Here is a 23880-nt window from a genome sequence, read left to right on the forward strand (position 1 = left end):
TTCAGTCTTGCCGATGCCCGCAGTGCGTTTGTGTATGTTGACGAATTGTGAGTAACTCGAGGAGGTAAAGTGGAAGCTGGATTTTTAAACAGGAAAATTTCAAATCCCTAGTGATCTTACGCATTAAATAGTAACATGAGAGCCACCATAGATTATTAATGTTACTTAATTTCCACCATTGCTTCCACTTTTGAAAAGGAAATTTGTAAGTAATCTTTAGACAGCTTCTCTACTGGCCTCTAATTGACCAGCTTTGAGCTTTGCAGTTTCTCTTTTTGTCAAACGGGACAGACCTAAATTGTTTTGTTTCGTAAGAGGGAAAAAAATACTTGGCTCAAGGAAAGTTTAGCATTTCTTAGTTCGTTTCTTACTCAAGGAAATGTGCATTTTTTTTTAAAAGATACCAGTATTTTGGTGGCTCTTCCATACACTTCTAAATTTTTCCTTAGTTTAGAAGTATTATTATACTTAGTTCATTTTTATTTAGCAGTAGTGCTTATGCATTTACTAAATGGCCTAGTTAGGGTTAACACAAAAAAGTTTTAGAGTAAGATTCCCTCATTAAGTGAGGAATGTTAGGAGGAAGCATTTTTATACACATAAATGTCTGGATCTCTCCAAGTTTAAGATTTTTAGAGGTAATTGACTTCAGAAATCTGAGTAACATCTAGTATACCAGATTGTATCTTAACTCTCACATCTGTACTACTATTTTTAGAAAACAGTCTTTTCGTAATAACTTGAAGTGGGGAGGTTGTAATTCCTTTCAAAAATCCAGTTTGTAGTGTATTGTAATTCTGTAGTTAAATTGCTCCCAGAGATTGTTTATAGATAAGGCCAGGGTTATAATCAGATACACTTTTCCTCATACAGCGTGTGAAAGAATGTTGTTAAATAAGGCACTTTAGTGGCATGACTTACCTATGTATAAAATAAAGTTCAGAGGGGAAGATTTGACAGTGAGACAGGTGGGATACATAAACTTTTTTTTTTTTTAATTTATTCTTTTATTGAATCACCATGTGGAAAGTTACAAAGCTTTCAGGTTTAAGTTTCAGTTAAACAATGCTCGAACACCCATCCCTTCACCAGTTGCACATATTCCACCACCAAGAATCACAGTATACCTCCCCCTTCCCCCCCACCTCCCCAGCCCCCCACCCCGCATGTGTAAGTGGTAAATTTTACTTTACTTTCACTTTACTTTGATTACATTCAATATTTTAACAAAAAACTCACTATTACTGATTTGGAATTTCTCCCCCCTAAAGTCGACCTGCTGAAAAGAAAGCATTTGATAATTTGTTTTCCATTGCTGAGTATGAAGCGATATGAGGTCGAGAGGCCACACTAGAAGCCGCATGGGTTTGGATTTCTGTATTTTAGTACTTTAGTAACTAAGTCCATAAACTTCTTTTTGATTGCAGTAAAAAGGAACAAATAGTTTTAATGGTTGAGGTAAATTGGAGGAGCTTATCATTTGTATTTTTGACTAGGCAAGGACATGTTTTCTTAAAAGGTTCCTCTTGAAGGTATTGCTAGTAGAGATACCAGTAAAATATGATTTTTGCTTAGATTTGCAAAATCTTGGTTTTATTGGATAATCAGTAACTTTTACCTTAAGCAACATATAAAACCCAAATAATGACAAAACATTAAAAGAAAAGGGCTGTCAACCTTAAATCCGATAATAGTATTCATAACTAGGAGTTCTACTTTCATCACTTTGACCTCAGTTTTTTTTTTTTTAAGCCCACTTTTTAGCAATGCTATGAACAACAACTATACTTATATAAAGGATATGTATCTAAGCTATTCATGGTTCTTTTGCATCATCTGGACAGTAGGTGGATAGAGACTCTGTAAAGGAGATCTGTGTGTCTTATTCCTCTGGAACTTTTTTATTGTGGATATAGGGACATTTTTGATATATATATTTTAAAGCAGGCTGACAAAAACAAGAAGTTAGGTGGTTTTTAAATTGAATATTCCTTAGGTTGCCAGTTACCAGGTATATGACTGCCAGATTCAAGACTCTTGGAACTATAAGACTCAGTGACTAGATTATGAGATTATGTAATTGGGGTCAAACCAAACCAGGAAGGGTAGAAAGCAGAGATAACAACCCATAAAGATGCTATTAGAATACATCAGGTGTTTTACTGTAGTAGAATAGGAAATAACAGCAAAATAGTATGGACCTTGTGTATGTGTTTACGTATATGGATCTTGTTTGAACTGTGTAATTCTTAAAACTCGGTACTTAGTCATAAAATTTAACGAAGGCTAAATTAGAATGACCATACAGTTAAAGTTCTAGCTTCTAAAATAAGTTTTTGCTAGATGGAAAATGATTATTGTGCTTCTTTTGAGTTTGAGGAAATATGTTGCAACATTTCGATTTGTGTAAAGATGATCTTTTAACAATGTTTTGTTTTTCTCCTTTCAAAGCCTAAATTATACAGATCTGTGATTGAAGATGTTATTAATGATGTGAGAGATATATTTCTGGATGATGGAGTTGATGAGCAAGTTCTAATGGAGCTAAAAACTGTGAGTATGCCTCGAGTAAAAAATCCTTTTTTTTTTTAATTTTCTAAAGCCTAGTGATTAATCAGTAATTTTTTCAAAGGATGAATAACTTTTTTGTAGTCTAGTGAAGGGCACAGGTTTTAAATCCCAACACTACTTAGGCATACTGCTTCTCACTTAGGCAAACTACTTTTGTTTCAGTTCCTTACATGTGAGATAGTACTAAGTACACTTAGGATCTTGTGAGGATTAAATATAATAACCATATAAAGTGCTTAGCACCATACTTAGCATCTATAGCACTCACTATTAATGAACAGTGAGCATTCTGCATTTTATGGCCCAATTAGTTAACATAACCGCTAAGGATACTTTTTTTTTTCATGGCCTTAATGCACTTACATTTTTAAATGCCTGGGAATTGTTTTGTTCTTAATAATTTCATGTTCTTGAATTTGCGTGGACCAAATGTAATTTTATTCTGGGTGCTGGTTGGTTTTCTTTTGGAGTTAAGTACTTTTTAATATTTAAAAAATTTAAAATTTTATTTTTATAAAGTTGTTTACAATAATTTATTACATTTAGTATTCCAACACCAATCCCACCACCATTATACCTTCCCACCACCATATTTTGAATTTCTCCACTCCCTCCAAAGCCTACCCCCAAAAAAGGACGTAAATTATTTTGTATTGCTTGTTACGAGTAATCCGCTAAAAATGATCCAAAAAAGTTTGTTTAGGGGAAAGTGTGTGAAGATTTTTATGTCTCATCCTGGATCCATCAAGTCCTTGTGTAAGGGATTACTAATATGTTGTTACAGGTAGCGCATTGTGTGCTAATATATAATTTTTTTTTCTCAATTGTGATTAGTTGCCTTCTACTTTATAGCCCATCCAATGTGGCTACTCTTGGTACATAAGAGGCATAGAGTATGAGATGTCTCTCTAGAAGTTCTAAAATTTTAAATAGGATGAAATACCTAGAGTTAATTCTTTAACTGGATGGTGACTTTGGGGTCCACAGGCTTCGTTGCAGCTTGTTGCTCTCTTCTGAGATTTATTTGTGAGTTTCTGGATCATGGCAGTTAATAAGCTAATAGGGTACCAGAGGCAGTTCATGTGTAGAACTGTCAGGCTTCTGGAAGAACAGGAAGATGGGGAGAGATTGCCCATTCCCAAGTCTGTGCGAGCATGGAAATTTCAGTTTTAAGTACTTTTTATTGTTCATTTGGCTTTTCTTGTTATAATGACTCATGAAATTGTGAAGATTTTTTTTTAACCTTATTGCAAAATACTCAGAGGGTGGTACTCTAAATGGGCCTGTAGACTTCCGGCATTTCCTCAGTCTTTCTCAAGGGGTTTATGTGATTGGCCAAATGACAGTGTTTTGTTGTGTTCTTATAAAAGTTTTGTTCCGGAAAAATGTTACCAGTTCAGCTTACAACTCAAATCTGCAAAGGTTTTTTTTCTTGTAACGGTTGTTTCATATGCAGCAAGAATGGGAATGATTTGTGCTAACTTCTCATTTTGATGCACTGAATATCTGAAAGATAAATGCACTGTCGTCCCATTGTTCATCGGTTTGCATGAGTGGGCACTAGTAATGTCTCCATTGTGAGACTTGTTACTATTTTTGGCATGTCGAATACACCTCGAATACGCCACGGGTAGCTTGTCAGGCTCTGCCGTGAGGGTGGGATACTCTTGGTAGCTTGCCGGGCTCTCAGAGAGGGTCAGAGGAATTGAACCCGGGTTGGTCGCATACAAGGCAAACGTTATACCCACTCTCCCCCCTCCTCCTCTCCTGAAAGATAAATACTTTGGATTAAAATGACATTGGTTTTCTTATTAAGAAATGGCAATTAGTTGATATCAGTAAAGAACTATAGTGTGAAATATCTGTATGACATCAGTAAACATACGCTTTCCAAATGAATACATGCCTCATGTTTGTAAAATTGCCTCAAAATATTTAACAACTTTCGATATAAGTTCTTCGGTTTGTTAAGAAACCATTTAAAATGGTTTTTCTTTTTCCACCTATAACTGTAGAAAGGCAGGTTTTATATATTTCAATTGAAATGATGCAGTAAATTTAGATGTTAATTAAGAACCCACCTATCTTTAAGTCATTTCTCACTGATCTTTATTGGAAAATATATTTTATTTAAAAAATACTGGGCTGCCCATATGGTCCCCTGAGCACTGCCAGGAGTAATTCCTGAGTGCAAAGCCAGGAGATAACCCCTGTACATTGCCGGGTGTGACCCAAAAATAAAAAAAAAAAAAAATACTGGGCTGGAGCAATAGCACAATGGGTAGGGTGTTTGTCTTGCATGCGGCCAACCCAGGTTTGATTCCTTCGCCCCTCTCAGAGAGCCCGGCAAGTTACCGAGAGTATCTCGCCCACGTGGCAGAGCCTGGCAAGCTACGTAGGTGTATTAGATATGCCAAAAACAGTAACAATAAGCCTCACATGGAGATGTTACTGGTGCCCGCTCAAGCAAATCGATGTGCCAACGGGATGACAGTGACAGTGAAAAATACTGTTTTTTATGCCATGGATATGTTGTTTTTTGCTTATTATATTGGGTTTTTGGATTAATAAACTTGGTGATGCCCTGGGGTTATTGGAAATAGTCCTAGTGGTGAATGGGGGACGGTAGGGGATTCTGGGGATCAAACCCCAGCCAGCCGTGTGCAAGGCAAGTGCCCTATGTTCTGTACTATCACTGTGGTACTTCTGTTATTTTTAAATTTAATTTTCAGTAAACATTTAAAAAAAAAATCTTAGATAGCTCAAAGGACTTGGAGTATATACTTTCCATGTGGGAGGCGCAGGTTTTGGCTGTAGCAGCATAAGCCTCCCCAGTGTCACTGAATGTCCCTGTTAACACTTATAGCTAGACCCTGTATTTTGCTTGACTGCACGCAGAATGCATGGCTGGACCAAGTATTGTGAAGTGTGACTGCTGCAGTCTCCAGTAACTGCTGGGGAGGTCATTATTAAATAAGTTTCATAATTGCTCAATTAGAAATTTGATATTGAGCTCTGTTAGTAAATGCTAAGGAGTATTTAAGCATCACCTTAAGATTCTTAAGAAAGAAGGAAAAGTATAATCAGTTTAAGTGAGATGAGAAAATACTTGTTGAAGAAAAATATAATAGTGAAGAGTAGTACCTAAAAATAAAAAAGAAAGATTGCCAGTTTGAGGCTTGACTTGGACGAGTAGCAGTATAAACTACTTTGATAGCTCAGGAAAATGAATAAGAGGAGAATAAATTTATTTTTAGTGCCCTAAGTTATGTGGAAGGAATGTCTGACAATTTATGTTAGACTCATAATGATCTGACCTTTTGTAGAAAATACACCATTTTTAGATGTAGAAAATCAATCCCAAAGATTTTTTTTTTTTTAATTTTATTTATTTTTAATTAGAGAGTCACCGTGAGGGTACAGTTACAGATTTATACACTTTTGTGCTTATACTTCCCTCATACAAAGTTCGGGAACCCATCCCTTCACCAGTGCCCATTCTCCACCACCCGTAAACCCAGCGTCCCTCCCACCCTCCCCAATCCCATCTCCCCCCCACCCCACCCTGCCACTGTGGCAAGGCATTCCCTTCTGTTCTCTCTCTCTAATTAGCTGTTGTGGTTTGCAATAAAGGTGTTGAGTGGCCGCTGTGCTCAGTCTCTAGCCCTCATTCAGCCCGCAACTCCCTTCCCCCACATGGCCTTCGACTACAATGTAGTTGGTGATCGCTTCTCTGAGTTGACCTTTCCCCGGAGCGTGAGGCCAGCCTCGAAGCCATGGAGTCAACCTCCTGGTACTTATTTCTACAGTTCTTGGGTGATAGTCTCCCACTCTGTTATTCTATATACCATAGATGAGTGCAATCTTTCTATGTCTGTCTCTCTCTTCCTGACTCATTTCACTCAGCATGAAACTTTTCATGCCCATCCACTTAACTACAAAATTCTTGACCTCCTTTTTTCTAACAGCTGCATAGTATTCCATTGTATAGATGTACCAAAGTTTCCTCAACCAGTCATCCGTTCTGGGGCATTCGGGTTTTTTCCAGATTCTGGCTATTGTAAACAGTGCTGCGATGAACATACATGTGCAGATGTTGTTTCGATTGTACTTTTTTGCCTCTCTGGGATATATTCCCAGCAGTGGTATTGCTGGGTCAAATGCAATCCCAAAGATTTTAATGTACCCTTACAGCTGTACTAACCTGTTATCTCAGTTTGTTTTTCACGCTAGATCTTCACTGGGGAATTGATGTTATTTGGTCTCAGAAGAATAAGGGCAGTTTTAACAAAAAGAATGAACTATGTTTGATACCAGAAAACTCCACCGTAATTATTATCGTAGTCAATTTTATGTGCATATGTGTGTTTTACAGTGACTACATAGAGTTTTTGTATTAGCTTATTATTTTTCAATTATTTATTTTTTTGTGGGGGCACACCTGGTATATTAGTCCTAGCACTACTGGGGGATCATCTAGTGCCAGGGACCAAACCTGGGTTGACCAAGTGCAAGGCAGGTGCCTTACTTGATGTATTCTTGTCTCCACCTCGAATGCTTTTAATGATAAAAGCCTGACTTACTAGTTTTGAGTCCCAGGCTTGTAACTGCAATGCTTGTTATATGTAGTTGGCACTTGGTAAATATTTAACCGAACTTAATAATAAATGTTAATAATAAATGTGACTCCAGAGTCTAATAGGCCAAAGTAGTTTGATTGTGGTTTTTTTTTTTTTTAAGTCTTAATAGTTTTTTCAGAGAAGGCATCTATGTATTGGATGCTTTGCTCAGGAATTTTTTCGTTTTGTGCAAGAAAGGATTTGGACCACACCTTGTGTTCAGGGTTTATTCCTGACTTTGTTACTCGGGGGATTCCCTGACAGTACTCCGGGCACTATTTGTGGTGTCAGGGATTTGAATCAAGAGTTGCAGTTGGCTACAGTTGTGTGAAAGGCACGTGTCTTACCCTCTGTATTATTTTCTCTGGTAGGTTTTTTTTTTTAAGACTGGGCCATCTTCTGTTTTGGCTTCTCCAATGGGCCAGGTCAGGTACAATAGAGCCAAATATCCACACCAGAGTAAACGCTCTGAAATCAAGAGACCCAGGCTTTGACTGTTGAATGTAGAAAGGTGCCTATCAAGAGGGCAGGTGGGGTGAGGGGCGAGGGTGGGAGAATGATTAGGGAAGGGAACCTGTGACCATTTTTAAAGAGAAATTGACACTTAAGTGAAGTGTCCCTGCTGCAATATTGTATGTCTAAAACCCAACTATGAATAAATATGTAAGTCGTGGTAACATCATTATTTAAATGATGTTTTCTCAATTTAGCATGTGTTAAAACATTGATTCCCTTAAATGTGTGATACTATTTGTGCCTGAAACCCCAGATCCTTTTGGGGAAGGGATTTTTTACTGAGTGGTTTTTTTTTTGTGTGTGTGTGTGTGTCCTGAAGAGGGGACCATAAGCTGAGTAAGTTTGGGAACCTCAGTTACTGAAGCTGATTGCTGATCCAGTCCCCAGAGTTGCTGAATTAAGAAAGGTGGGGTTGGGGCCTAAGAATTTTTTATATCTGTCAAGTTCTAGGTGATATTGATACTTTTGTTCCTTGGATCACATTTTGAGGATCACTGCTCACTGATTCACAGATTGGAAGGACAAATTTTCATTACAATGTAGGTTATGTGAAGAGGAGGATTTTTATCAGGTTTTCTCAGTGCCTCTAATAGTGTGTAGTATAAAGGTATGTGCAAGTAATTATTTTTACAGCGTATTGATAGGGAGAGCTCAGTGAGCTAGGTTAACTATTCTTTTGCAGTAGTACTGTTCGTAGGAAAAAAACATGCACTAAAATCCTTGGTAGTTGGGATATATAGAAACAGTGCCTCAGAAGGGAAATTCATAATAATGACAAAGAATTACGATGAATTTTGACTTACAGGTGGGTCATTGACTTGGGAGGTATCCAAGTACATAGTACCACAAGTATCTATTAATGTTTGCCATGGAACAGATAAAACAAGCTTTAAATTTAGAATATTACGGTTTTAAAAAATGGTCTTGTGTAGAACTAGTGGAGGTATGAGTTAGTGCTAGAGTGTAAGCATCTCTTATGAGGCCCTGGTTTGGTCCCCTGGTACAACAAGAGAGCAAGCATCTTTTTCTTGGCAATTGGGGGCTACCTAGCATTGTTAGGATCCTAGGGGACCGTTCCTGGTGGCTCTTCACCTGATAGCGCTGGACATGGTAGATGCTTGGGTTTACCAGAGCTTTCCTGCTATGGTACTATACTAACTAGGTAGCCACTAGGGCTACCCCTAGTTGTTCTTGAGGGAAAAAAAAAAATTAGAGGTGGGGCTTTAATTCACCTGGGGTTGTCCCTTGCTGTGTGCTTACGGATCACTTCAGCTAGTGCCAGAGAGTGACTTGGCCTGGCTGCATGAATGGCAAACCCTACTCCTATGTGTCTTCAGCCAAGAAAAACTGTCTTGAAAGTGTTCATTAACAGTACTTTTTTTTCACTTTGATTTTTGGCTCACAAAAAACTAGGTTTGGTTGGTCTTGAAACAGGGAAACACATCTATAGAAAGTTTGGGTAAGGGTATACTCTTCCCTGTGTTGCTGCGCCACTTCTTAGTGACGAGTCAGTAACTGTTGGTCTCTCAAGAAGTAGTACTTTGTTACCTGAGGAAAGAAAATTGTTTTTTAATCAGGAATTTGAAGAGTCTTAGATTTATCTGAGGATTTAGAAGTTGGCTAATTCAACTGCTCTCTTTTTCTCCCTTTGGTAAATGAACATGCAATGAGAAGGTAATTTGTGTACAAAATTAATAGTAGAAGTCCGTAATTAGTAATAACTAGTTTTCTGACTTCTAATATAATGCTGTTTAAAATTAATACTACCACCTCCATAATAACCAACATTGATTGATTTTTTTAACCCTTATGCTAAACTAATGTTTTACATGGTTATCTTAATTCAACTCTAGATATTGTTATTATTTTTGTAAGAGGACATGTTAAATTGTAGGCCTCTGGGGGTTCTGGGAAATTTCTCTTAGTGTACTTTATCAGTAAACTGTTAGAGATAACGCTGTAATTGTTGGTATTATGTGTATTGAAAGCTAGAATGTTTAGAATGGCTGGAAGTAGCAGGAAATTATAAAACTCCTTGTGAATATGGTAAAGGGAACATCTGAAGGATCTGATGGAAGCCTCAAGTGAATTAGGCTGTAGTTTTCATTTGCCAGTCTAGAAATTATCAGCCAGTCTGCAATCAAGTTAGCGTGTGGCAATAAGTTTTCAAAGTGTTGGCAGGAAATTTTTGTGGAATGGCACTAGTTCATGGATTGACAATGGTTGAAACCTCTGAGTTAGGCAGTTTCCCAAGAACAGATCTCAAAGGAGATTGCAGAAGTACTTTGTATAAAAAACACTGAATTAAATTTTGTTATTGGTAATTGCTTTTTTCCCTTTAGTCTACTTGATTTCCTTCCCTCGACCCCCAGTCATAGAAGTACTGATAGGATGAGATAAGAAATAAAAAGGCTAAACAGAGAATAGAAATGGCTAAGCAGAAAAAGATTGTCCCTGAGGGAAAATTTCAAGAAGTTTGAAGGGTGACAGAACCTCTAAAAACATAAGGCATTGTGGTTTTTTTCCCTTATGTAGATTAGAGAGAACGTACTTTACTTAGGAGGTGGAGGGGGATACAACATACACACCTGTCTATCCTCAGGGATTTGTGGGGATTGACTGTATCTGGTGCTGGTGATCGAAAAGGGGCCAGCTGCATGCAAGACTAACACTTAACGCTCTTCCTTTACTTTTTTCAAATATTTTTTAAGAATTTTTTTTTTTAAGAACCATGATTAACAAAGTTTTAATAGTTGAGTTTTAGCCATCCAGTAGTTCAACACCAATCCCAACATTTAAGGAGTGCCTCTGTAATTTCTTTATAGAGTGTCTCTATAATTTATCACTGTTCTAATCAAGAGAAAATGAATTTATGTTTTGTATCAGTTTAGAAGCTAGAAAATAGTGTGAAGGAAAGATTTCCATCAAGAGATAACAGGTTCACATTTGACTCAGCAATACCACTCTTGGGAATATATCCAGGAGAGGCAAAAAGGTATAGTAGAAATGACATCTGCATTTGTATGTTCATTGCAGCACTGTTTATAATAGCCAAAATCTGGAAAAAACCAGAGTGCCCCCAAACAGATGACTGGTTAAAGAAACTTTGGTACATCTACTCAATGGAATACTATGCAGCTGTTAGAAAAGATGAAATCATGGAATTTGCATATAAGTGGATCAATATGGAAAGTATCATGTTGAGGGAAATGAGTCAGACACAGAAAGAACGCACTCATCTGTGGAATATAAAGTAGAATGGGAGACTAACACCCAAGAATAGTAGAGATAAGGATCAGGAGGTCTGCCCCACAGCTTGGAAACTGGCCTCACATGCTGGGGGAAAAAACAGGTGAGATAGAGAAGGGAACACCTAGTAGAGAATGTTGGGAGGACCCACTTGGGTTGAAGCTGCGTGCTGAAAGTAGACTATAGACTGAACATGGCCACTCAATACCTCTACTGCAAACTACAACATCCAATAGAAGAGAGAACAAAAGGGAATGCCCTGATGCAGAGGCAGGGTGGGGTGGTGGGGTTGGGGCTGGGGGGTGGGAGGGATACTGGGGACTTTAGTGGAGGAGAAGGGGCACTGGTGGAGGGATGTAAACGATCACTGATCACCGTATGACTGAAATGCAAACATGGAAGTTCATAAGTCTGTACCTGTACCTCATGGTGATTCACTAATAAAAATTAAAAAAAAAAGGTTCAGTTTTTAATAAGTCTAATTTTGCTTACTAAAAATGTTGCATATTAACTTCTTGCCACTTCAAAAATAGTGAAGTAGAAAAATAGTGAAACAAGAATATTGAAAGTGAGGTTTGAAACATAGTTTTCACTGTTGCATACACGTAAGAAATTGAGATTTATTAATTTGTGATTGTATCTGTTTTGAAAATGGGGGAATTGATAGTTGTCCCCTCCCCCCCGGCTTGTCCTTAACACTCCCGAATACTCTTTCCTTCAGCTCTGGGAGAATAAGCTGATGCAGTCGAGAGCAGTGGACGGCTTCCACTCGGAGGAGCAGCAGCTCCTGCTGCAGGTCCAGCAGCAGCACCCGCCCCAGCAGCAGCACCACCACCACCACCAGCAGCAGGGCCAGCCACAGCAGACGGCGCCGCAGCAGGCACAGACGCAGCAGGTCCTCATCCCTGCAGCACAGCAAGGTGAGGCTGGGGTTGTTTCAGAAGTGAAATTGGTTACTTTGAAAATAGTCGGGTAGGGGCTGGAGTGATAGCACAGCGGGTAGAGCGTTTCCCTTGCACAAGGCCGACCCGGGTTCGATTCCCAGCATCCCAAATGGTCCCCCCGAGCACCGCCAGGGGTGATTCCTGAGTGCAGAGCCAGGAATCAGCCCTGAGCATCGCCAGGTGTGACCCAAAAAGCAAAAAAAAAAAATCGTCAGGTCCTCTGGGTATCTCTCCTTTTGGCTGAGGGGTTTGTGTGTATGTAACTATATTTATATAAAATACGAATTTATTGATTGCCCAACAATATATTCAAAAGTCCTTTTTTTTTTTTAAAGAGGGCTATGTAGATGCCCTAAAATAATTCAGATCTATGAAAGCCTATTCATATAGTAAAATCTCAAAGCAGAACTGATTTGTTTCTTCAGAGACACTTTAGGTGTTTCTGTTTTTATGTTTGTTTTGGTTCCACACCTGGCAGCATATGGGTAGTATTTTTGGCTTTGTGTTGAGGGATCACTCTTGGAAGGGCTTGGGGGGACCATATATGGGTTGCCAGGGATTGAACCCTCGTCTGCTATATGCAAGGCAAGTGTCCTTACCTGCTGTACTATTACTCTGGCCGTGTTTAATTTTTATAAATACTCTTAAACTGTAGAGGAGGAGGAGGAGGAGGAGGATTATGCTTTGACAATGTAAAATTTCCTTTGTATTTTTGTAAGTCAAAATTGAATTAGATTTCTTTTCAGTGGCGGGGATTAAACAGTAATGACAGGTCTCATTCCCCTGACCCTTAAAGAGCCTCCAATCATTGGGAAAGAGAGTAAGGAGAGGCTGCCAAAATCTCAGGGCCGAGAGGAATAGAGATGTTACTGGTGCCCGCTCGAGTAAATAGATGAACAACAGGATGACAGTGATCCAGTGATATAGTACGTTAAAGTTAAGAAATAGAGTATTTTCAGACTGTGGCCATAGTACTTTGTTTTCTATGCCATTGTTGTTTTATTGCACTCTTACATATGTCTTCTGAAGTAGCTCTGATGTCAATATTTCATAGTTGAGGAAAATTTGGGTCCTGGAAAAAAATGTAAGCTTGATCCATTATATGTAGTATTTTTTTTTTTTTTGGTCACGACAGAAATTATGTTAAAAATTTCCTGGCCGTTTGCTTTTTGTAAATCTTACTATTGGAGAGGACAGTGAAGTGACACAGTTGCCTCATTTATTTTTCTGAAATTATATCTAAAACTTGATAATGATGCGGAGTAGAAATAACTGGGCTTTTATATTCTTAATCCAAAATACTATGTACTATTAGTCTGTGCCATGGGTCAGATGTTTTTATTCTTCTAACCTGCTTTGATGGCTGTTCCTCCTATTGCCTAGAGTGCTGGCACTAGGATTTTAGGTCATCATAAATTAAAATTTGATTTTCTTCACTCAGAGAATATTGAGATAATGGGATTATCTTGTTTGTTCTCTGAAATTTGCGGAATCTGACACTCGATGTTCCTATGTAACATTTCTATTTCTGATTTGTATTGTTTTAAATGCTGATAAAAGTAACATTCTGGTAACTTTTTATTTGGGAAAAAGAATTTTTTTTTTTTTAAATTTTATTGAATCACCATGTGGAGGGTTACATAGTTCTCAGGATTATGTCAGTTATACAATACTCAAACACCCTTCCCTTCACCAGTGCCCATCTTCCATCACCAACCCCCCCCAGTATACCTGCCGCTCCCTCCCACCTCCCCAGTCCCCACCTTTGTAAGTGATAAGTTTCACTTCGTTTACGCTTTATCCTGATTACATTCCATGTTTCAACACACAACTCACTACCGTTGTTGGGGTTTCCCCCAAAAAAGAAAAAGACAGTCCTATTGCCAAGGAGGCATTTGATAGTTCTCCATTGCTAAGAATATAGAGATATTAAGTCCCGTTGTTTGTTAGATAACTTTTCTTTTTCCCCCTTGCCCTGCGCCACCGAGTTCACGCCTGTTTAGTAATCGCCACGCTGCCTGACAAAGGGAAAAAAAACCGAAAAGGATGGTTATTTCCCGTCATCAGCAGGCGTGGGGCTCTGGCTTAGTTGATAGTCTAGTAGAGTGTCTGCAAGCAGTTTCTGGAACCAAAGGTCTTGCGCTGGTATCGGCTCCGGCTCGAGATTCCACCAGCGTCCCACTGTTCCATGTACATAATTTTTCCCCTTATATCCCATTCCCACGCCACCAGGTCTGTTTGCTTAATGGACATCACACTATGGTTGACGCCACGCCGCGTTTCTTCCCGAGAAAGAAGAAAATTTCTTCTCAGCCGGCGTGGGGATATAGCTTAGTTCAGTCTAGAGAGATGGCTACCACTTTGATTGCCTTCAATATTTCAGCAACAGACTTACTATTCTTGTTAGGATCTTCCACAAAAGTCCGACCCATTAAAAAGGAACCATTACATATTGCTGATGCTAAGATGACATTAGGTTCCAGGGAAAGTACAACCAGAAATAACATCACTACAAACTTTTACCCTTTTATGGTGCTCATAAGATGGAGAAACCTAGAGAGAGGCTCGGCGTCTCCATTTTGCGCTCAGCAAGCCGCGGACCCTGTGCTGTGCTCGGGAGGAAGGGGTTGAGAGAGAGAGGTTAAAAGAATTGGGGGATGCCCGGTTCCCACTGTCTCAGCCCGCCGTGGGTTCTCCGATCCCGTGCCGGAATTAGTTCAGTGGGCTGCTTGGAGTCCAAGGGCGCTTCCTTGGGCTCTTCCATCATGCTCGCTCCGCAGCAGGGTCCAAAGGGCGGGAAAAAGAATTTTATGCATTAAATTAATATTCTTACTGGGTTAATACACATTTGAACAGTCAATAAAATTGAATTAATTTTGAATTAGCAAGTTAATGATTGTTAGGTGTGTTTCTAATTAGTTTTCCACAGTTTCTTAGTGTCTCTTGTTATTGTTGTTGAAATCTATAATGATTTTAGCTTTTCTAGATGGTAGATACTGCCATAGCTGTTACTTACAGTAGAAATGAAAAACATTCAAATATCAATGGTTAAGTATATTTGAATGCAGAAAAATATAGAAAGCGTGGTCAGATGTTTTCAAGTACTGTATGTACTATTTTGGGGATTTGTTTTGGTCCACACCTAGTGGTGGTCAGGGTCTGCTCCTGGTTCTGCACTCACGGATCACTCCTGCTAGTGCTTAGGAGGGCAACCATATGTGGGGCTCAAACCCAGGTTGGCTGCATGCGAGGCGGGCACCTTACCCACTGTGCTGTCTCTAGCACTGTGTAATACCTTTTTTAAAGGTGGGGGTGGGGGCTGGAGCAATAGCACAGCGGGTAGGGCGTTTGCCTTGCACACGGCCGACCCGGGTTTGATTCCCAGCATCCCATATGGTCCCCTGAGCACCGCCGGGAGTCATTCCTGAGTGCAGAGCCAGGAATGACCCCTGTGCATTGCCAGGTGTGACCCAAAAAGCAAAAAAAAAAATGAAATAAAAAAAATAAAGGTGGGGGTATAGGGTCACAATCCCCATAGATGCTCAGGTACTGAGGATTGCTCTCTGGGCCTCACACATGCTAAACATGTACTCTACCATTTTAACTATCTGCTTGACCCTTTTTGTAGTATTTTTATGATTGTAAAGTAGCTTCATGATTTCTTACTTGCACGTGTGCTTGTGTTTTTTTTTTTTTTAATAGCTGCTGCACCACAAGTTATTGTTCCTGATTCTAAGCTCATACAGCATATGAATGCATCAAACATGGTAAGACTCTACAAGCTTTTTGCTTAGCTCTACTTATCCTAACCCAAATTGTGATTATGCCTATGTGTATTGTATTTTAACAGCTGGAAATTTATTCAAGACAGGAAAAATCACTATTTTACTTGGCTTAAAATACTAAATTGAGCAGAAATCTAAAGTTTGATTCTTCTGAAGCTCATAAAATCTGCAGTTACAGCTGAAAATACTGAAAGAATGTTGCTAGTGGAAGCTATTTTATTTTCTACGCCTTTGGAAAAGTAGGAATAGGGGAACTCCCTGAGTATAGTTGATTCAGGAGACCCCTTAATTTGCAAAAGGCCAGAAGTGCTAAGAATAAAAAAATTTGTTTTTCTTTTTTTTAAAGATAAAATGAGGGGCTGAGAAAAAGCTGTGGAGTGGGATTTGAGCTAGTATAGCAGTTAGGGTGCATACCTGGTGTGCTCTTGGGTTCAACTCCTGCCACCTCAAGAGATACAGATAAGGCACTTACTATACACATGGCCAACTTTGGTTTGGCCCGTGGCCCCACGTCTGGTTCCCTGAGCTCAGATCCAGGAGTAAGCCTTGACTACTGCCAGGTGTGAACAACAGTTTGAAAAGAAATGTAGAGAAACAGAGAAAAAAAAAGTGAGTGGGCTTCTCCAGAGGGAAAATAGCTGGAAAGGTACACATTGCAGGTTAGGGTGGGAGCCATTTTCCAGAGTGAAGGATGAACCTAGAATTTGCTATTTCTGAGGTATAGCTACGCTGAATTTGGTAAGTTTTCAATTTTTTTAACTTTACTTAGAATTTCCCGTTAAATGTAAATTATCATAGCAGTAGTATTGAAAGAATCAGATCCCTTAGAAAATCTTTACCTTTAACAATGTATGATTAGAGTAATCATCATCATCACCATCCCATTGATCGTCGATTTTCCCGAGCGGTCTCCGTAACATCTCCATTCGTCCTAGCCCTGAGGTTTTAGAAGCCTCTCTTTACTCGTCCTTCCCAACGGTGCTGTATTGGAGGCTCTTTCAGGGTCAGCGGAATGACAACCATCATTGTTACTGGTTTTGGCATATGAATACGTCATGGGGAGCTTGCCAGACTCTTACATGTGGCCAGGAAACTCGGTAGCTTGCCAGGTTCTCCGAGAGGGAGAACTAGGCTATAAGCTTCGCGGCCGCGCACTTCTGGGAGCTTGGTTTTATAGACTCTGGATGTTGGCCAATCTCAGCCCCGGATCCCACACACCGGGGTTCCTCTGCCGGTTCCTTCTTGCATGAGGCTCGTCTGAACGTGTAGAGAGGGGCCTTGAGCATGGCTGTGGCTGGGTTCCAGAGGTCTTTGGCTGTGGGGGCTCTGCTCGGGACGGGGAGGGAAACTCAGCCCACTCCCTCTGAGGGGATTAGAGTAATACCTCCAAAAATTTCTCATAAATGACTTTTTGGTTCTATTTAAAATATACGAACTGTTAGTGTTGATTCAGGCCTGACATGCCATTCTTAAATGAGTCAAAGATATTCTAGTGTTAGCATGAAATTTTTTTTTTTTTAAAGCTAGATTTTTTTAAACCAAAAAGTAGCACTTTAAATTTTTGTTTTGTTGAGTGATAAAGATTTCCAGACCTATTTGTGATTAAAAAGCCAGATTGAAAGTAGGGCTCATCTAACTGTAAATTACTTCATCTATATATATGCCAGTAACAGAACTGTAAGTTTCTTTGTTAGAAGAAACTGCACTTTTTTGGAAGGCCCACACTTGGTGTTACTCAGACTAAATTTAGTCTCTGTTCCAAAGGTTCCTGGTAGTGCTTGGGAACCATATGCATTGCCTTGGATAGAACTGGGGTTGGCCACAATCACTCTACTACTCTCTCTGGCCTGAAATTGAAATTCTTGTATTAGAAGTGTAATCTCTCTGCTCTAGTGTAAGATCTTGTATACTAGATAAGCATAAGATATTGGAGTAAATTCTTTGCATTAAAATCACATAATTTCATACCTGTCATTTCTTCCAAGATTTTTTATTATTTAGAAGTTCTATTTTACTGTCAAAGGCTACACATTTCTTCTTCTCTACCCTGAAAACACAAAAGTCTCAGTACAGGGTCTATATGTGCCATTTTAAAACAAAGTTTGGTTGAATAATTTGCAAGTTGACATCTGACTTTGAAGAAATCCAAATAATGTGGTAGAGAATTGGAGGGGGCTTATTTTGAGGGGAGGGTGGGTTTGGGCACACCTGGTAGTTTCCATGGGCTTTGTGTCCAGAAGTGACCTCTGGAGTTATTTTGTGATTTCAAATCAGGATTGGCTGCATGCAAGGCAATGCCTTACATTCTCTCTCTGGCCCAAGAATTTTGAGTTAGATTTGTGTCTGAAGAAAATGGTTCAAAAATTCATGTTTAGGGGGCTGGAGAGATATTAACAGCAGGCAGAGCACTTTCCTTACACATAGCCTTCCCAAGGTTTCATTGTTGGCATTCCATTTGATCCCCTGAGCAATGCCAGCAGTGATTCCTGAATGCAGAATCAGGAATAACCTCTGAGCACTGCTAGGTGTGGCCTCTCCTTGCCCCACCCCCACCCCCTATGATGTCTATGTCTCTTGCTGATTTATTGCATCTCTGGTTGAGAAGAGTGTGGGTGTTAAAACAGAACCTAGGTCAGACACTGTAAAACACATTAACATTTGTATTTCAGCATTTTTAAAACCATCGGTGGTAGAGGTCAAACCCAGAACTTCATACACTCCCAAGCTTAGTTTTATAACCGATAAAAGTTTTGGGGGTTTTTGTCTGTTATTTCAGGTCATGGTCATTAAAAATAGTTCTTAATTTGTAAGCTTTCGAAATGAAAATAATAAGAATTTTGTAAGGATAGTGATGATTTATCAGATAGAGGCTGCCTGAATTTTTAGAAAACAAAATTTTTTACTTACCTAACCAGTTTTATAAGTTTTCTTTATGGAATAACTGCCCTCATGCATTATTCGTGGTACTATTCCATAAAGTTTTTAGTAGATAGTAAAGATATTCTTAAGATATATCAGTCAATATGTATTGATGAAATTTTGAATGTATAAAGAACTCTTACATCAGTTTACCAGTAGAGGGAGATCTACCAAGCTTACAAAGTGAATTATAGGCACTTAATATAGCTAGGTAGTCTGTAGTAAATGTCAGTATGTTTCTTAAGCTTAAATTCATAGCTGCTTTACTACAGACACGATTTTAAAATATGTGAAATGAAAAATTTGCATTTCATAAAGAGCCTGCTGGAAAATTAACTGAATTTCAGAAATACTGTACATTGTTTATATATGAAATTTCCTTCAAGCAGTGTTTACCAGCTGGAATCCATAACTTCTGGGGGACCGTAGGGTACTTTAAGGAGCCAGAGGGTGGAAATTGTGTGAATAGTGGGGGCTGTGGTTTGAGATTGTTGGAGGCACAGAAGGGAAACAGAGTCAGAAAGGAGCGTGCCATCATAGGAACATCATTGCGAAACCCTGCCTTCGAGCACCTTCTCCAGGGATAGAGACTAATTTTATTTACTGTACTTAATGGCTTCAAATAATTAGGTTGAGCATTTAGGCCAGTAATAAAATTGAATTTAGTTTTAGTGATTTATTGGGATTTAGTCTCATTCTTAGGACTTTTCATGTTAGTATGAAGTGATACATTTAAAATACTGTTACAAATAAGCCAGAAAAACTGAGGTGCTCTTATGCACATTGTTTTGATTTTTTTTCTTTTTTCTTTTTCTCCAGAGTGCTGCTGCTACAGCTGCTACGTTGGCACTCCCTGCGGGTGTGACTCCTGTTCAACAGATATTAACAAATTCAGGTAATAAGGAATTACAGAGCATTATTTCTATAACTTAAAATTGTGCTATCCTTTGTTTTTTGCACTGTTGCACTCTTTTCCCGTTGCTCATCGATTTGCTCATTCGGGCACCAGTAATACCTCCATTGTGAGACTTGTTGTTACTGCTTTTGGCATATCGAATACGCCAAGAGTAGCTTGCCAGGCTCTGCCGTGCGGGCGGGATACTCTTGGTAGCTTGCCGGGTTCTCCAAGAGGGACAGAGGAATTGAATCCGGGTCGGCCTCATGCAACGCAAACGTCCTACCTGCTGTGCTATGGCTCCAGTCCGTCCTTTGTTTTTATTGAAAGAATTTTATTTTATTACCAGTTTGCTTAGGTTGCAACATGAATGAGAGAATCCTATTATTAATTGAAACACATGAAAATTTCTTTTTCCACTTAGTTTTTGTTTTGGTTTTGAGTTTTTGTACTGTTTGTGGTCAGACTCTGGCTCTTTGCTCAGGAATGACCTTTGACTGTGCCCTGGGTGACCATGTGTAGAGAATTGAGCCAGGGTCTGCTACATACAAGGCAAGTGCATTAACACCTGTATTATCTGTTGTCCTATAAACTTTATTTTAGATGGACATATTTAACTTCACAATGAGAGATGTTACTGGTGCCCGCTCGAACAAATATTTAACCTACTTAAGTTAGTCTTGAATCATTTGGATTAATTTATGGTGTCAAACTAAATTCTGTTATAAAGTTACCATAAAAGTAAATTTATTCTGTTTTACATTCGTTTTCAAACTTTACTCAAGATTTTTGGCACGTCAATATTTGGATTAATTTCCAATGACTTGAAATATCTTTTATAATCTTTTATAATAAGTTTCTTGTTAATTTGTAAAGAACATAGGGTTTATCTTGGTGTTTATTACTAAGTAGATTTTACTTTGTAATTCAAGATTCTGAGTCATCAAACACATTAGAGGGATTCATTTCTGTTATAAGGCAGTGATTCACAGACTTAATGTTTTTAAGCAAATAGAATTAGTAATGTGTGGCTTTGGTCAGGAGATGCATTTATGCTTTCATTTTTTTTAAAGCTTTAAAACTGAGCAGCCCCTGAAATGTCTGATATTACTTACTGCTCTCTCATGACTCCTATGATAGTAAAAACCTTCTTTAAAACCTTAAAGAAGGCACTGGGATTAGGAGTTAAAGCATGTGCTTTGTATGCAGTCAACCCCAGTTCTTACCCTGGCACCACAAGAAATGCCAGGTGTAGCTGGAAGGCCACTGAACACCACCGGGTAAGGCCCTGGGGACCACAGAGCACCATGGAGGTAGCCTGTATAATTCCTAACAATTGTAGGGCCTGAGCATTGTTGCATCCCTGGTTTCTTGCATCGAACCACCTGCCTGTTGGCTGAATAGCAAGTGTTGGGGAAGACTACTTGGGATGTCCTTTCTCTCCAAAATAGCTTATGGAAGAGTTTCATAAGAATGATAAAGGAAAGCATAGCACCATAACAGTGTCTTTCAATATGGAGAAGATAAGTTGGAGAAGATAAGGGTTCTAGTTTATTGTATATGCATCATATATAGTAAGACAAATAAAATTTACTATAAAACTGTTAAGATGACTTGTAATTTCTAGGGACTTTTGGTGCTTAACTTCCACTATGAATCAATTTGTTTTGAGATGGTCACAGCTAAAACAGTAACTTGCAACATGCACTTTGCTTTAGGCCAGCTTCTTCAAGTGGTCAGAGCAGCCAATGGTGCCCAGTATATCTTTCAACCTCAACAGTCAGTGGTTCTACAACAACAGGTTATACCACAAATGCAGCCTGGTGGAGTTCAAGCTCCTGTTATACAACAGGTAAATGAATCTTCAGTTATAAGAACTACGTGGTCCCTCCTAGTATGAAGTTTTAACCCCCCATGTATGAATTATCTGGGTCATTTCATTATCTTTCCCATGACCTTTATGTATGCAGATTTTATCCTGTCCTCATTTCTCTAGTGTGCTTCACAGTTTATATTTTAGTTTAAAATTAGTTTTTCTTTTTCTTATGTCCCCAAACATGCTTTTCCTTCCCTGGTACCACTCTCCATCCAGCCTCCTGCAAACTGGTGATTGGGCATTGATTCAGCAGGCATTTGCTGAGGGGCTGCATGCTAAGAATGCTCTGTTTGCAAAGAGCTAGAAATTTAGAAGTGAACAGGCCATCATGAAACTAGATACCTGTTTTCTTGTAGAGGGTATATGTACTTCTTCTTGCCTATTTAAGTAGTTGAGGTTTTATGAAATCTCTAGTTCTTTAGTACCTTTATTTTTTCAACCTTTTTCTTGAAATTTTAACTAGTTTGCAGTCCCTTAATAAGTCAGAAAGTTTTTTCCACTTTAGAATCTTTTCTCATTTCTTTAATCCAGACTCATAATTTCTCACTTTAAATACTGTTTTAACCTCTTAATCGCTCTAATTTCCCTACCATTATAGTTTTATGCCTTCTAACCTAACTACCACTCCTACATATTTGTGATTAGTTTTCTAAAAGTATTTAAAATTTTTCTTTGTAACTTTCTGGGTAAAAGTTTGAACATCTTTGCATGGTTTGTGTTGGGGGGGAATACTGAATTTTTAAATTTCTCATTATAAGCTGTTTAGATAAAAGCCTTACAATTATTGTGGTACCACAGAAAAATGAAAAACAGATGATTTTTTTCCTTCAGTAACGTATTACTTTAAAAATACTGTACAAAAGTACATAATACACTGTTGTAAGTATTTAGGCAATATTTAAAGGAGTAATATTAACCAAGTCTACTCACAGCTTTCTAATTTTGTTCCTGTCATTATTTCTGGATATCACTTGCTAATTTTTTTCAAGTTAGAAAGCAATCTTTGGCTTTCCCTCTAGTAACTTTCTGCACTCTTCTTTTTTTTTTTTTTTTTTTTTGCTTTTTGGGTCATACCCAGCGATGCTCAGGGGTTACTCCTGGCTTTGCACTCTGGAATTACTCCTGGTGGTGCTTGGGGGACCATATGGGATGCCGAGGATCGAACCTGGGTCGGCTGCGTGCAGGCAAACGCCCTACCCGCTGTGCTATCGCTCCGGCCCCGCACTCTTCTTTCTTAACCTAATCAAGAAGAACCTTGCTAATCTCCTAAATTACAGGAACCTGCTTTGAAATACTTTCTTAACTATGCCAAATAAATTTTCAAGCTGAATTTATTATATGAAAACTGTACTGTTTTCATGACACCACTTTCTTTTGGTTACCTTATTTGTTGTGCTATTAGTCTGTAAATGTTTAAGAGAAAAACTGTTTTTGTATTCCTTGAATCTAATAGCAAGTAATTGACATTCAGTGCCTTTTAATATACAAGGTGTCGTCTGCTTTTTAAGTACCTTCAGTAACATTGATAGATTTTTAAGAACTGCATGATGAAGTGAAATAAAAACAAAAGTAATTTTATCATATGCTAGATGGTATTAAAACAGGTGTTCTGTTCAGGGGTTGAAGAGATAGTACAGTGGCTAAAGCACTTGTCTTGCACACAGATGACCCGGGTTTGATCCCTGGCATCCCATATGGTCCCCCAAGCACCACCAGGAGTGATTTCTCGAATGTAGAGCCATGAATTATATCCCCAAAATTAAAAAAAAATACGAGTGTTAAGTTCACATGGGACATTATTTAATCATTGGAGGAGCATCACAAAACTCTTAAGTATTCAATTTTTCCTATATTAAAAGCAGTGTTTCTTTTCTTGGCTTACTTATTCTGGTTCAGAATGGGAGTGATTAAAGCTTAAAACTCCAGGAAACTAAACCTGATTGTTCTCTATTCCACCACATGATGTGCTTACACACTCATACTCAGATAGGTAGGCTGGTGAGCCTTGTGCACATTTTTTGGCTAGGAGTCCTAAAACTAGGAGTACCTGGGGGGGACATGCAGACACAGAGAGAATGTGCAAGTACCCTATAGATAAATGGCCCTGACTGGAAATCATTTAGAAGAAAACTGTATTTGAACACCTGTATAGAAATAGTATTATCCCTATATCACTGTCATCCCGTTGCTCATCGATTTGCTCGAGCAGGCACCAGTAACATCTCCATTGTGAGATTTGTTACTGTTTTTGGCATATCAAATATGCCACGGATAGCTTGTCAGGCTCTGCCATGTGGGTGAGATACTCTCGGTAGCCTGCCGGGCTCTCCTAGAGGGGTGGAGGAGTCGAACCTGGGTCGGAAGCGTGCAAGGCAAACGCCCTGCTCGCCATGCTACTGCTCCAACCTAGAAATAGCATTATAATAGACATAATAGGGTAGACAGAATTTTAGAAATCTTGTGATCTGGTAGTTCCATGGTTGCATGATAAAAATTATCTGATGAA

General features: G+C 38.9%; 1 protein-coding gene and 1 non-coding gene across 3 annotated transcripts in view; both read left to right on the forward strand.

Annotated features, from left to right (window-relative positions):
• GTF2A1 (general transcription factor IIA subunit 1) overlaps positions 1-23880 on the forward strand; it is a 41828-nt gene that overhangs the window by 2377 nt on the left and 15571 nt on the right. For both annotated transcript variants that reach the window (XM_055131874.1, XM_055131875.1), the window contains exons 2-6: positions 2452-2553; positions 11677-11875; positions 15602-15666; positions 19423-19498; positions 21217-21350. In XM_055131874.1, coding sequence (XP_054987849.1) covers positions 2452-2553; positions 11677-11875; positions 15602-15666; positions 19423-19498; positions 21217-21350 — 576 coding nt within the window. The remainder of the gene's footprint in view (positions 1-2451; positions 2554-11676; positions 11876-15601; positions 15667-19422; positions 19499-21216; positions 21351-23880) is intronic.
• LOC129404068 (small nucleolar RNA SNORA79) lies at positions 13257-13401 on the forward strand. Its single transcript, XR_008629666.1, has one exon. It is a non-coding gene; the product is annotated as a small nucleolar RNA SNORA79 (small nucleolar RNA).

The sequence above is a fragment of the Sorex araneus genome, chromosome 3, assembly GCF_027595985.1.
Source record: "Sorex araneus isolate mSorAra2 chromosome 3, mSorAra2.pri, whole genome shotgun sequence".
In the NCBI taxonomy this organism is placed as follows: domain Eukaryota; kingdom Metazoa; phylum Chordata; class Mammalia; order Eulipotyphla; family Soricidae; genus Sorex; species Sorex araneus.